Source organism: Helianthus annuus, chromosome 4 (genome assembly GCF_002127325.2).
Source record: "Helianthus annuus cultivar XRQ/B chromosome 4, HanXRQr2.0-SUNRISE, whole genome shotgun sequence".
NCBI lineage: Eukaryota > Viridiplantae > Streptophyta > Magnoliopsida > Asterales > Asteraceae > Helianthus > Helianthus annuus.
In genome coordinates, this window is record NC_035436.2 from 17,407,803 (window position 1) to 17,423,768 (window position 15,966).

A 15,966-nucleotide genomic window follows, 5' to 3' on the forward strand; every position below is an offset into this window, starting at 1 on the left:
ACTTCCACGAAAACATCAGAATCTCGTATGACGGCGATGTTGAGGTCGAGCGAGAAGCGGTTTATGGAGAGGCTGGAGGTGTGTTGTAGTTCTTCGATGCCGGTGAAAGATTCACCGTTTTGGAAGCTTACACATAGTGATTACCAATGATATTTTTAATGTATTGACATGGATATTATCATACCTCATTGTTGTCATTTTGTGTACATATGTTATTAAGATTAACATTCAGGTTATTTTGGAAAGTTTTATAGAGTATTCAAGTTCTGGGTTGGGGTTTTAAACTGGAATTTATACCATATTATTTAAAATAAATAAATAAATAAAAGATGGTTGCAGGCGGTGATTATGGTGGAGGTGGGTGTTGATACAGTGGTTGCAGGTGATGGAAGAAGAGGTGAGGGTGGGGAAGGGGCCATAAGGTTTCTTTTTAATTATATTGTTTTATTTAATTGTGGGACCTGCTATATTTTAAATTTTTAATTCAAATTATATTTTAGTGTTTTAATATTTAATTAGTAAGGGTATTTTAGTCATTTCACATCCACCTAACACCAAAAACTAACCCCTATCTGTGCCAGGGACTATCGGGGAACAAAACTGAAAAAGTTAAGGACTATAACTGTAATTTTAGAAAGTTGGCGACTAAAGGTGAAAATGGGCAAAACACAAGGACTATTCGGGTATTTTTCTCATAAATTTATATAGTTAACTAGTGACTGCCTGACATGTTATATTAAATAATGAGACAATTAAATTTTGATAAACTGAAGACACTCTTTAATACTTATTAGATTTTTTTTTGAAAGGATGAATTTTATAGACAAACTAGCAGAAGCTAAGTACAGCAAGGGGATTTACACAAATGAGAAGTTGCACCATTTACACCAATCTATTGATATCGATTTTGTCTACTTTTAACCCATAAAAACCCGACGACCTTGACATCCTCTAGAATCTTGTAAACTTCCACCCTCTTGGTCAAAAAAATTACTTAATTGCGATGTTTCCAAATTAACCAACAACCAAGTAGGATGATAGTCTAGATCATTTTTTGCTTCGATTCCAAAACATTAAGATGTATATGGGCATGAAGTAGGTCCGAGACCGAGAAGGCATACAAAGGGGGATCTTGGCCCAAGCTGCGAGGCGTTGCCACACCACAGAACAGATCATGCATGCTGTGAAGAGGTGTTCCACCGTCTCGTCATTTTCTCCACATAGAGGGCATAAGGTCAATGGCATTTGAATATTCCTCCTGAGCAGTGCCATCCTTGTAGGTAACCTGTCCAGGTTCATCCTCCAACCGAAAACGTTTACCTTTCGCGGTAGCCGGTTATTCCATATGAAAGGCAACACAGATTCACCCGGGGGAATGCATGGGAGAGTTTGTTGCGAACCGACTTGACTGAAAAGACACCTTTTGAATCTGTTTTCCAGCTCCAACCATCCTTGGCATCGGTCAGTGTAAGATGGCATCCAATTCTTAACTTGTGGCAGGAGTACGATTTCAAGACCAGCTAATGCTGGAACCCGTATCTTGAAGCCTAGCACAAACACTGCATCCTTTGACCTTCTCGGGTGCGAAAAGTCTCGGGAATTTGTGTTGAAAGGGCACATCGTCGGCCCATGCATCGACCCAAAACTGAATATCCTTCCCATTACCCAGTGAGCCTTTGATAAGGTGATTTAGAAGCACATTATCTTTTTGTTTTAGAATCTGCTCCTTTTTGTAGATGTTATTCCAGACCCCCGAGAGGCCTTTTTTATAGGAAGAAAACTTCCGTTTTTGTCGTTGAAATGTAAAGTTGAGATTACCTTCCTCCGTAATCTTCTGGTTTCGGTTTTGTACCTCCACGCCCATTTTGCAAGGAGTCCACTGTTGATGTTTTTAAGTGACCCCAAGCCCAAACCCCCGTTTTTAACCGTGTCAGTGGCTTTGCCAAGCGAACCCATGCCATCTTGTTCTAGTCCATCGAGCCTCCCAAAAAAATTCTTCTCAAACTTTATAACTTGTTAATCACATTCAATGGTGCAAGGTATAACTAAAAGTAATAAATGGGAAGCGAATCTAATACCGATTTGGTGAGAGTTAACCTTCCACCAATTGAGAGCGTTGAGGCTTTCCAAAGTGAAAGTCTTGACTGGAAGGTTTCAATGACTGGTGTCCAGTTTACATACCGATTCATGTTGGCGCCTACTTGGAGCCCGAGGTAAGTAAATGGTAGTGCCCCTGCCTTACAATTGAGTCTTCCAGCCATATTAAGTGTTTCACCCCAAGTGGTTCCAATACCAATTAGACAAGATTTCCGAAAGTTATTTTTTAGCCCCGATACGAGGTAAAAACACCATAGAAATCTGCGTATATTTAGTATAGAATGAGCCGACCACTCTCCCACTAGCATGATATCATCCGCAAAGATGAGATGCGAGATGGTACTACCACTGTTTGGTAAAGTAACCCCATAGATGATACCACCCAAGGCTGAAATGCTAGTTATGAAGCTAGAGAAAGCCTCCATAGCTAGAATGAAAATAAAAGGCGAAAGGGGATCACCTTGTCGAACCCCTCTATGACATTGAAATTCTTTCGTCGGAGACCCGTTCACAAGAACCGAAGATTTGGATGATAGAAAGATGCCTTTAATCCACTTACGCCAAAGAGGTGGGAAGTTTATTTGTTTGAGAATCGAGTCTACAAAACCCCAATTAATAGTGTCGAAAGCCTTTTCAAAGTCAATTTTGAAATGAAAGGCTTGTGATTTGTTCCTTTTTAACCACGAAATTAGTTTTACAATCAACAGGGCTTTAGAAGAAACTAACAAAAACATATCACTTTTAAAAATTATATTCAAATCCACATCCTAAACTAGATGAGGGGTTTCAAGTAATCAAACTTATAATTATATACAAATGATTTGTGAGTAGAAACCACATTACCCAAATTAACTCCACAAATATTAAAATGACAAGAGGGCATAAAATTGGACCTTCCCCACCCACCATGTTATTTTGGGAACAAAAGCACAATGGTTGGTCCCTAGAAATTTTTCTCACACGAAATCATCACTAAATCACTTATAAGTATTAAAACCTTTTCAAAGATACGATTTTATTAGATTATGGCTATTTAATATCACAAACGTCACCAAAGTCGTTTAATGCCGGCTCATATTTTTCAATAATATTTATATTTTTGCAAACTCAAAGTTATGATATTTTAATGAAAACATCATGGTTTTATCCAAGTTACGCCCGTAAATGGAATGAACAATTTTTTTTGTTTGTATAATTGAAAAGTAAAGAGGAAAAATCATAATGGTCTTGAATAACATGATCTTTTATGATTCATCATCAAACATTACATCCTTCTCATCAAAGACATTATACATTAAATTCTAGAAAGAAAAGTCCACTCAAAAAGGTACATAAGTTCTATGTTGAGATATTGTCAATTCCAAGTGAAATTTAATTCTTGGCACTAAGCTTTTGCGTCATCCAAGTTGTGCAATAAGTTAAGCAACTTCCACTTTGTTGATGTTTAGATTAAATATATTTTCTTTGCATTTTAGGTGGTGGTATGATTCAAAACATGCTATTATATGTGTTTTGAACTTACTACAACTACTTAACCAGTTCACTAGACCCGCTTCAAACCAAGTTGTGCAATAATTTAAGCAACTTGCACTTTTTCGATGTTTGGATTCTTTGCGTTTTAGGTGGTGGTATGATTCAGAACCTTTATATTTTTAGAAATCGGTATGTATAAATATTCTATTATTCATGCGTTTTGAACCTACCAAAACTAGTTAGCCGATCTAGCAGACCTGGTTAAAACCAAATGGATGGTAGACCACCAGTTGGTTCATTTCGGTTTCAATTTAGTAGTTTGAGATAAGGTGTTTAAAGACTCAACTTTATGTTGTTTCCTTAGATCTAGTGTTTTAGGAATTTTAGCTAGAGTGACTTAAAACTTAACGGTTTAAAGAGTTGCATCATAATAAAAATTTCTTAAATTTTTATTACTAAAATTGAATTTCTAAGGGCTATTAATAATATCCCACAATTCTTGTAACATTTTATCTTTTGTATTGACAATAATAAAGTCTCTCCTAACTCATTACTAAAATTTTTTATATGATGTTTTAGTTGAATTATAATTTTTTTTTTTATTTTGAGATTTTGTAAATTGACACCGTTCTTAGATAAAAGGGTAAACGGTGGAACATATTGTAAAAATTGAAAAAGAATACAAAAGGCGACCGCACCATCTAACATATTCTTTGGGTTGAGCTAAAACAACTAAGGGGTTGTTTCACAATTTTTGAATGATTAAGTACCAAATCAATAAGAGGTCTGAATCATTAAGTGCTAAATCATTAAGAGGCAGTATAATGTTAAATCGTTTAGATGCAAATGTCTGACCAATTCAGATTATAGGTCTTAACCATTCAGACTTATAGGGCATGTTTGGCTAAACTTATTTAAGTTAAAAAGGATTTTTGGGAAAATGACTTATTGACTTATGACTTTTTGAAAAGAAGTTTTTAAAAAAGTGTTTGGATTAGCTTATGGGGTGGGAAAAGCCAATAAGTCAATAAGATGTTTTTTAAAAAGTGTTTGGCTTAGCTTATTGATGTAAAATGACTAAAAGCTAATAAGTCAATAAGTTAGTTCAAAAAGTCACAACATTCTAACTTTTCAAAAATGACTTTTTGATGACTTTTTCTCCTTCTCAAAAAGTCATTTTGAAAAGGACTTTTGCATTTGCCAAACACTAAAACTCCTTATTGGCTTTTTTATTAAGTCAATAAGTTGGTTGGAAAAGCTTAGCCAAACATGCTCTTAGTATAATGCTTAACCATTCAGAGGCAAATGTCTGAACCATTCAGACATGTGCTCGCTAAACAAACAGTCTGAACCATGAAGTGCTGAACCAGTAAAGGAGTCTAGGAGTCTGAACCATTAAGAGTCTAGTTAAAAGGTAAACAAATAGCCCGTAATGAAAACAAAAATAAGATTGTCTAGTCATCCAAACAAGAGTGTATGGCCAACTGACTACAAACGGAAACAAAAACACAAACAAAGATGGTCATTTAAGCACTCTTACCTAAAAGTGTGTTGTACCCTTATAAGGTTGATGTGTGGTATAAAGCGCTTAAGGGCTTTATCAAGCCACATCAACGTTATGGACTTATGTCACATAGGGAGCTTTAAAGCCCCCACTTTAACTTGCATGTAATGATTTAAAACCCCATATTGAACAAAATACAAAAAAAAAAAAATCAAAAGATTTGATTGGTTGAAAAAAATGAGCCTTACCTACACATGTCATTAGCGCTTGTTACTGCAATTTCACATTGCTGATTTGGCCAGGGGCGCTATACCACACCCCTGGCCTAACCCAATTTCACATTCGCTACTAAGATTCGCAATGTTCTATGAAGAGGATAACTCGATAAAGATTAATCACAATTTTTATAACACATTTTTATTTTAAAATTAAAATAACTTCAAATCATATAAATGTTTGTTTGTTTTGCTTCTATTATGAGAGGGTTCAAGATGTGTGGTAGAGAAATATTGGGGCTGAAGTTGAAGCTCATTTTGATAGTGAGGGAAAAATGACCAGGAAGGGCAATACAACCAAGTGCAGCAAGTGTGGAAATTTGGGACACAACAGTAGGACATGCAAGGGGCAGGGTGGGGAGAATGTGGAGAATGCTGTACATGCACCAAGTGAGAATCAAGTTGCATGTGGAGAAAACAAAACCAGGAAGAAGTGTAGCAAGTGTGGAAGCTTGGGTCACAACAGTAGGACATGCAAGGGCCAGGGAGGGGAGAATGTTCAAGAATCTCAAACTGTATCACAAGGTGCACCAAGTAAGAGTGAAGCTTAGTTAGGTTGATTTCAATGGTTTAAGACTTGTTTATGTATGGTTTAAGACTTGTTTAAGACTTGTTTATGTATGGTTTAAGTATGGTTTAAGACTGCAGTTTATGTTTGTAATGGTTTAAGACTTGTAATGCAATTTAAGACTTGTAATGCAGTTTATGTATGCAGTTTATGTTCAACTGCAGTTTATGCAGTTTGTGTATGCAGTTCTGTTTGTGCAGGTTCAGTTTGTGTATGCAGTTTGTGTTTGTGCTGCAGTTTATATATCATACATATTGAGTCTCAACCAACTAAATTTCATTAAACGTATCAATACAAAGACATGCAGTTAATATATCAATACAAACATGGAAAACCCTAACAATCTACTTCCAATGAGCATCATCATTTGACCATTCGGAGTCAGAAGAATGCTCCCCCGGGTACGGATCATGGTACCAATCATCCTCCGGTGGTTGAACTGCACATTCCCACCTATCCCTTTCCAACTCTTCTGAGTCGTAGTCCGCTGCTGGATCTGGAAGAGACGCTTCATACTCTGCTTTCAACACTTCTATCACAGCATCATAGTCATCAAACCACTCCTCCTTCAGCACATGGGGCACTAAGTCAAACTCATTGTCAGCCACTTCCTCAACCAATTCGTTATTCTACACATCAACGGCAACATTCATAGCATTAAAGTGATACTAACCAAAACTTGTTCAATGCTTATTCATACATTAACCAAAACAAGACACATAACCAACATTCATTACATTAAGAGACTCTTACATTAGACTAAAAATGTCACACCCCAACCAATGGCGGAAACATCGGGATGAGACGAAGTGTGAAGATTGCTCGAGACATCATAACGCTAATAATTGTGACAAGTATTTAAATAATCATTTCATTCCATTTCTAAAGGATCAATTACAAGGCTTTTGAAACAAATACAATAACGTGAATAATAAAATAATACAATATGAATACAATTCTTTTTAAGTGTGTATCTAAGCATCCTACTAAATTCCATGCATCGTCGACATCCACCTGTAACATGTTAAAATAAAGTCAATGCAAAAGCAAAGGCGAGTATACAAGTTTGGTACGTACATAGCATAAGATAAAAGTGTGAACAATTCCTCATGGCAAGCATATGATTCAAGATAAACCTTAAATATGGCATGTGTCTAACTTATCAAACCAAGGAAACGCAATATGCTCAAGACATAACCTCAAGTTTACGGGCGGGTCGTTAATCCTATAGCGCTACATATGTCAAGGTTTGGCTCGTACGAAGTTAATGATAAGTTCAACACATAAGAATAACCCAAGTTTAAAGTATCAAGTCATCACGTATACAAGCATGTTATAGGAACGTTCATGTGTTTAACAAAGTGTTCATGTGTAAGTTAATAGGTAAACATGTTACACCCCAAAAGTGGTAAAAGTAAAAAGGGGGAAATACGAGTATACTCACCATAGTTGCATTTGAAGATCCCTTGAAATAACGCACGAGTAAAGATTGAGTAATTCCAAGAGAACGAACGAGAGAAGTTATCCTAAATATGAAATGCGTAACGATTCTGTTATTATTTATAGGTTGAATAAAGCCCTACATTTACAGTTTACAATATAACATCATTCTTTTTCGTTACTAAACTTACATTTAGTATTTTTGTTTTACGAAAGGTTGGAATAACTTCCTTCCCTTTTGATTATTATTATTATTATTATTATTATTATTATTATTATTATTAGCCATGGAGTGTTTTCAAGAAAAGAAACACGAATTATTTCATTAGAAAAGAGTTAAATGATAAATCTACATGAAAAGGGGATTAAATTTAATATATAAAAAAATCAAAAGAATGCACAGATGCATTGTTTTATAATAGTCACATAACTGAAACATTGTTTTGTTACAAGTTCGCAGCATCTAAGCCAAAAACAATGTGAAGGTACCGGGTTTCAAACCCGAGACCGGCTGATTCACATTCCCAACAATATGCCACTAATATATATATATATATATATGTGTTAAAAGTCTTTTGTTTTATAAAAGCAACCAAATATATATGATTTAGGCCAAAACACATAACATAATCATCTTCCCCATTTAAAACAACCAAATTTAACCCACTGTTATATATGTGTTATATATATATACGTATAACGTCGAGAAGGATGCGTAACCAGAAAAATGAAAGGAAATGAAATAAGAAAGTATGTATACCGAAACTGTGTACGAGTAACTCCCGTCGTCTTCGCCGATTCTCCGGCGATGCTTGGGTTTTTCGGCGATGTTTTCGTGTCTCGTCGAGGTCGAACATGATAGAATGATCCCCGTTGCGATGTCCGTCGGTCTCCGGCTGGCTTCCGACAAGAATCAGTGCGAAACGAAGAGGAGGTGATGTCCGAACAAAAGAAAAGAGTTCCGTCAGATTCCGTACGGCTCCGACGAGCCTCGACTTCTTCCGGCGACGACCCGACTTCTCCTGGCGAGTCGTAGTGCATTACGGACGTGAATAGAGGTGGTGGTTGCGTGATGGTGTCGAAACTATATTGATGTTCCTGTTTCAATACCCTTTTGTTCTTATCGTTTGGAAGTGTTTCAAGGTTTTCAAAATGGATAAAAAGGAAAGCGATGGAGGTGGGTATTTGATTGTAGATGAGAAGGTTTTGAGAGGGATGTGGATAATGTAGTGGCTGTTGATATGCAAAAGAAATGAATTTAGGGTTTTAGTTCAAGGGTGAATTAAATGCAAGTAGTTGAGGGTTAACATAACAAAAGTCAAATTAATTCTGCCGAACAAATTGTCCGGTCGCTAGGCTGTTTGACAGCCAATACATCTATTTTTTTTGTTTTGCAACATAGTTTAAAAAGTTTATTTATTAAGTTAGTTATATTAATGGATCAATTAACTAACATATAATATTATTATGTGATTGGTTGGAACATTATACATTAGAAATAAACAATTAATACTTCCTTGAAACTTTCGATAGCTGCTATTGGCAGCTCCATTCCTTTTATTTATTTATTTTTTTTTGTGTCAAAAACAACTTGTAGATATATGATGCAATGTTGTGCCAATTAATTAAGCAACCAAATTTTTATACTAACTTGAAGATATATGATGCTAGGATATGTTAATTACTTAAACAACCAAAGTAATTCAGCCACCACTTGGGACCACAAGTTGGTAGGCTTATTTATATATATATATATATATATATATATATCTTTTTATTTTGACATTTAATGTGTATAATCGTGATATGTATTAAGTTTTTATAATGTACTAACATGTATGCAATATGGTTGAAGCCTAGCATGTTTTAATTTAGGCAAAACGTGTGATGTATAAGTGTATAATTAATCAAGTATGTAAACATGTATTAATTCCACCAAATATGTGATAAGATAAGTGCGTGTATTAATTGTACAAGTATGCTATATATGAACAAGTATTTGCAATGACGTAATAGCGTATGCGAAATATGCGGGTCACAAGGAATACAGGTTTCCAACAATAGGAACGCATGACAAGCTTTCTACTTAAGGAAAGTTACGAAGAAAGGAAAAAAAACGGAGCGTTACAGTCTCCCCTCCTTTAGGAAATTTCGTCCCGAAATTTATTTAAGAGTAAGACTCAAACGAATTTTGGTTACAGGAATGATTGTCTAAAATCGAGACTTGGAAGTTTGAGACGTGTTGAAAAGTATAAAAATTTGAGGAAAGAAAAGATAGGTTGGTAAAAAGGGCTCGTTTGACTAAAATGATTTGAGGCATCAAATGTGCATGTGTGTGTAGGCCATGGAAGATATTTTTAGAAGCAAAGAAGTTTTATTCTTACCTTTTTTTTTATTATTATTTTTTTTTTGGATTCGAACGTTAAAACTCATTGAGTGTAAATGGAGTTTGTATAAAAGACAATGAATAACGGAAAAATAATGGAGATATAAGAGTGAAAGATTGATCTAATAAATGCATGCGAGTATAAGAACGGTGTAAGTATTGGATAAACTAAAGCGATGTGTTAAGAATGATGTCTCGTCGTGGATAATCAGATATTGCGCGTCTAGAAATGTGTTTGTGAGTTGTTTAAAGTTTGTATTAGGTCCAAAGGTCTGCAAAACACTGAATTTCTCATGGCACGTTTTACGAAATTTTGGTAACATGGTGAAAACACTTATATATAGGAAGTACCAGCGGCGTATCCACCATGTTTTGACCACATTACGTCCATTTCGTATTCGGTGTCATGTTACATTCCGTGTATTACCATACACGGTAGTACACTCTATGGTTCTCATACGACTATCACTATAATCCCGTGTGCACCCGCGATTATATTGATTGTCGCATGATCCGTATAGCTTGTACTGGTTGAGTATGAATCAGGGTATACATAAATTTTGAAAATAAAAATTGTATGTGTAGGGAAATGTAGTATATAAGTGTGTTTGTGTTCCAGATAGTATGAGACCAACGTGAGCGAATCCCTCGGGCTTCACTCGCGTACAGGTGTGAGTGTATAAACTTTGTGTATAACTAAGAGCGTGACCATGGCATAAGTTTAAGTATGAATACGCATGTGAGTATAAACATAAAACATCAGAATAAGAGCACGAGTATGAGTATAAACATAAGAATAAGTGTAAACATGAGAACGCATCTTTGTAATCATGAGTATAAATATGAGTATTATAAAAGGTGTGAGTAGGAGTTTATGTAAAAACATAAGATGTATGATTATGAGTACGAGTATAAATATAAGTATAAGCATAAATGTGTAAATATGCATATAAGTATAAATGTAAAATGCATGAGCATGAGTGTGAATATGAATACAATATGAGTATAATGGCATGAGCGTAAATATGAGTATAAATGTGAATATGTATATAATTGTAAACATAGGTGTATGAGTATAGATGTAAGTATAAACGTAAATTGTATGAGTATAAATATGAACATCAATATAAGAGTAAACATAAGTGTATAATTATGAATGAAATGTGTGAGTAGGAACATAAGTGTAAACACAAGTGTATAAGTCTGAATAAAATGTATAGGTATGAATATAAGGGTAGACATAAGATGTATAAGTACGGATATGAATATGAGTGTAAGAAATAATGGTTTTGTATATGGTATTAATCGAAATATATGAATTTAAGCACGTAAAAGATTAAGAAGGTCCGAGTAAGAAGGAGAAGAAAATGAGTGGTACGCGTGAGATTGTTGTGAGATATACACTAAAACATGTAAGATGATGTGCGTATAAAGTTGTTTGAGCAAACTGTGAGGCTAAAATAGATTGAGTTGTCACGGAGTGTAAAATCTTGTTTGTAAATGTAAAGGGAGTATAAAACGTCCATTCACTATGTGATTTTTACCTTGTAGACGAATGGGAAGGCTACTATGGTTTTAGAAGGATTGATATAGTTGAAAATCGTTGGTTTCTATGAAGTTTCCTTGCCCACGTGTTTAGAATTTAATTGACGTATCGAGTGAGGTTTTGAAAAGTTCTAGGGATTAATAAGTTTGTGTCGTTTTAAATAACTTTGCATAAGAAGAAATTGAAGTTTAGAGATTTTTGTGAAAATTTGTTCCTTAGAAAAAAAAAAGAATTTGGTATATGAACTTAGTGCTTGTTGAAAAGCGTCTTTTAATAAAATGTTTTATTGATTTTGAAAGAAGTTTTTGTAAATGTTTGAATATATTTGTAACGTTTATAGGCGTATGCAAAAAGTTGGTTTGATTTCCATTTGAAAATAAGAATCTCTAGTTTAATGTTATGAGGTGAGCGTGTCTTAATAATTACGTTGAATACGAAATTTCGTAGGAAATGGATTTATTATTAGATTGACTAAATTGATGAGTAGCATTTCGTGAAAGTTTGAATATCGGGGAACAAGCGTCTATGAAAAGTTAAGAATTTTGTGTATGTGAGCTATATGAAAATAGATGGTCGGGTGAGAAATTCTTTTTTTTACATAAATAATTCATTTTGAAATAATTAGAGGTTTGACTAATGATAAACGCTTTAGACATAAACATGATCATGTTTACATAATATAGTCTATTAAAAGAAAGTATCGGTAACGATCACCTAGGCAAGGGAATCACCCTAATTCATTGGCTAGGTCGTTGTAAGATGAGAAAATAAGCGGAGTTAATCGTCAAGGTAAGGAAATCACTCCTATCTTGATGATATGCCTCCACTCGTTGTTGCAATAGTGTAAATAAAATCACGTGAAATTATGCATACTAATAATGTATAATCGTATGAAAAGTAATAGCATGATATATGCACAAAATGAAATCTCAAAAATAGTTCAAAATTGACAAGAGAGAGTTTCATCGTAAAAGATCGAAAATAATAAAGCGTAAGTTCGATAAAAATAGACTTGGATGGTTCCAAAACGGAACGTTGACTAACCAAAGTGGTCGAAAGGTCATTTGAAATTGAAAAGCATGCTTTGGCCTAATAGGTGGTATACTCTCGCCGACAAGTCGGTTAACGGTATTCACCCTTCCGGTTACTACATGCCACAATTCAATCGAAAATTCGAGACTTGGCGAGATTTATGTAAAAAAAAAATCAAGGAGTGGGACTAGTCGACTAGTTGCGGGTTTCACCCCTAGCTTGACGAGTTCGTACCCTAAGTGTGGTTGGTACTCGTTGGGTCAAAATTTAATTTCGACACGTTAACGAGGGTCCACTAGAAATTGAAATTTGAAATTTGAAATTTCCATTAAGATGTGGATTTCACTCCTAACTTAATGGTGTAATTTCGTGCAAAAAAAATGTAATCAAGCGGGATGAGAGTTGTTTACCAAATTGTGGGTTTCACGCCTATTTCGGTAAACTCGTCTCTTTTGTACAATATGAGTGTTGTCGGATTTAGATTAATCGAGTAAAATGTAAGAGGAAAAGTGTATGTTAAAGATTAGACGAATAAGTATAAACATGTCAAGGATAGCACATAAGGAATGGAATAATGAAACAATTATTAACTCATAAAAAGTATGCCGCGAATAACACATAAATGAGAGAACAATGAAACAAATATTAACACGTAATAAAACAAGTATAGCATGTCAAGTGTTAACACACAAGTGACAAATCATGCTTAAAAGATCAAAAGAGAACAAATAGAAGCAAATAAAGTAGCATGCAATGTAGTTTCAAGCAAAACATAATAATAAAGCTCTAAAACTATAGACTAGGTTAAAGCATTCCTACTTTTCCTAATTCCCTATAGTTATGGCTCTGATACCAATCTGTCACACCCCAACCAATGGCGGAAACATCGGGATGAGACGAAGTGTGAAGATTGCTCGAGACATCATAACGCTAATAATTGTGACAAGTATTTAAATAATCATTTCATTCCATTTCTAAAGGATCAATTACAAGGCTTTTGAAACAAATACAATAACGTGAATAATAAAATAATACAATATGAATACAATTCTTTTTAAGTGTGTATCTAAGCATCCTACTAAATTCCATGCATCGTCGACATCCACCTGTAACATGTTAAAATAAAGTCAATGCAAAAGCAAAGGCGAGTATACAAGTTTGGTACGTACATAGCATAAGATAAAAGTGTGAACAATTCCTCATGGCAAGCATATGATTCAAGATAAACCTTAAATATGGCATGTGTCTAACTTATCAAACCAAGGAAACGCAATATGCTCAAGACATAACCTCAAGTTTACGGGCGGGTCGTTAATCCTATAGCGCTACATATGTCAAGGTTTGGCTCGTACGAAGTTAATGATAAGTTCAACACATAAGAATAACCCAAGTTTAAAGTATCAAGTCATCACGTATACAAGCATGTTATAGGAACGTTCATGTGTTTAACAAAGTGTTCATGTGTAAGTTAATAGGTAAACATGTTACACCCCAAAAGTGGTAAAAGTAAAAAGGGGGAAATACGAGTATACTCACCATAGTTGCATTTGAAGATCCCTTGAAATAACGCACGAGTAAAGATTGAGTAATTCCAAGAGAACGAACGAGAGAAGTTATCCTAAATATGAAATGCGTAACGATTCTGTTATTATTTATAGGTTGAATAAAGCCCTACATTTACAGTTTACAATATAACATCATTCTTTTTCGTTACTAAACTTACATTTAGTATTTTTGTTTTACGAAAGGTTGGAATAACTTCCTTCCCTTTTGATTATTATTATTATTATTATTATTATTATTATTATTATTATTATTATTATTATTAGCCATGGAGTGTTTTCAAGAAAAGAAACACGAATTATTTCATTAGAAAAGAGTTAAATGATAAATCTACATGAAAAGGGGATTAAATTTAATATATAAAAAAATCAAAAGAATGCACAGATGCATTGTTTTATAATAGTCACATAACTGAAACATTGTTTTGTTACAAGTTCGCAGCATCTAAGCCAAAAACAATGTGAAGGTACCGGGTTTCAAACCCGAGACCGGCTGATTCACATTCCCAACAATATGCCACTAATATATATATATATATATGTGTGTTAAAAGTCTTTTGTTTTATAAAAGCAACCAAATATATATGATTTAGGCCAAAACACATAACATAATCATCTTCCCCATTTAAAACAACCAAATTTAACCCACTGTTATATATGTGTTATATATATATACGTATAACGTCGAGAAGGATGCGTAACCAGAAAAATGAAAGGAAATGAAATAAGAAAGTATGTATACCGAAACTGTGTACGAGTAACTCCCGTCGTCTTCGCCGATTCTCCGGCGATGCTTGGGTTTTTCGGCGATGTTTTCGTGTCTCGTCGAGGTCGAACATGATAGAATGATCCCCGTTGCGATGTCCGTCGGTCTCCGGCTGGCTTCCGACAAGAATCAGTGCGAAACGAAGAGGAGGTGATGTCCGAACAAAAGAAAAGAGTTCCGTCAGATTCCGTACGGCTCCGACGAGCCTCGACTTCTTCCGGCGACGACCCGACTTCTCCTGGCGAGTCGTAGTGCATTACGGACGTGAATAGAGGTGGTGGTTGCGTGATGGTGTCGAAACTATATTGATGTTCCTGTTTCAATACCCTTTTGTTCTTATCGTTTGGAAGTGTTTCAAGGTTTTCAAAATGGATAAAAAGGAAAGCGATGGAGGTGGGTATTTGATTGTAGATGAGAAGGTTTTGAGAGGGATGTGGATAATGTAGTGGCTGTTGATATGCAAAAGAAATGAATTTAGGGTTTTAGTTCAAGGGTGAATTAAATGCAAGTAGTTGAGGGTTAACATAACAAAAGTCAAATTAATTCTGCCGAACAAATTGTCCGGTCGCTAGGCTGTTTGACAGCCAATACATCTATTTTTTTTGTTTTGCAACATAGTTTAAAAAGTTTATTTATTAAGTTAGTTATATTAATGGATCAATTAACTAACATATAATATTATTATGTGATTGGTTGGAACATTATACATTAGAAATAAACAATTAATACTTCCTTGAAACTTTCGATAGCTGCTATTGGCAGCTCCATTCCTTTTATTTATTTATTTTTTTTTGTGTCAAAAACAACTTGTAGATATATGATGCAATGTTGTGCCAATTAATTAAGCAACCAAATTTTTATACTAACTTGAAGATATATGATGCTAGGATATGTTAATTACTTAAACAACCAAAGTAATTCAGCCACCACTTGGGACCACAAGTTGGTAGGCTTATTTATATATATATATATATATATATATATATATATATATATATATATATATCTTTTTATTTTGACATTTAATGTGTATAATCGTGATATGTATTAAGTTTTTATAATGTACTAACATGTATGCAATATGGTTGAAGCCTAGCATGTTTTAATTTAGGCAAAACGTGTGATGTATAAGTGTATAATTAATCAAGTATGTAAACATGTATTAATTCCACCAAATATGTGATAAGATAAGTGCGTGTATTAATTGTACAAGTATGCTATATATGAACAAGTATTTGCAATGACGTAATAGCGTATGCGAAATATGCGGGTCACAAGGAATACAGGTTTCCAACAATAGGAACGCATGACAAGCTT

At 34.5% G+C, this 15,966-nt stretch overlaps 2 protein-coding genes across 2 annotated transcripts; both read right to left on the bottom strand.

The window, feature by feature from the left end:
* Positions 1-6,770: 6,770 nt before the first annotated feature.
* On the bottom strand, positions 6,771-8,587 carry LOC118491727. Its single transcript, XM_035989776.1, has 3 exons — positions 8,118-8,587; positions 7,362-7,443; positions 6,771-6,931 (listed from the first exon to the last, which is right to left on the bottom strand). The coding sequence occupies exons 1-3, from the start codon at positions 8,396-8,398 to the stop codon at positions 6,812-6,814; spliced, it is 483 nt and encodes a 160-aa protein (XP_035845669.1). The 5' UTR covers positions 8,399-8,587; the 3' UTR covers positions 6,771-6,811.
* Positions 8,588-13,266: 4,679 nt separating this feature from the next.
* Positions 13,267-15,095, bottom strand: LOC118491728. The gene is made up of 3 exons (XM_035989777.1): positions 14,626-15,095; positions 13,858-13,939; positions 13,267-13,427 (listed from the first exon to the last, which is right to left on the bottom strand). The coding sequence occupies exons 1-3, from the start codon at positions 14,904-14,906 to the stop codon at positions 13,308-13,310; spliced, it is 483 nt and encodes a 160-aa protein (XP_035845670.1). The 5' UTR covers positions 14,907-15,095; the 3' UTR covers positions 13,267-13,307.
* Between the last annotated feature and the right edge of the window lie 871 nt (positions 15,096-15,966).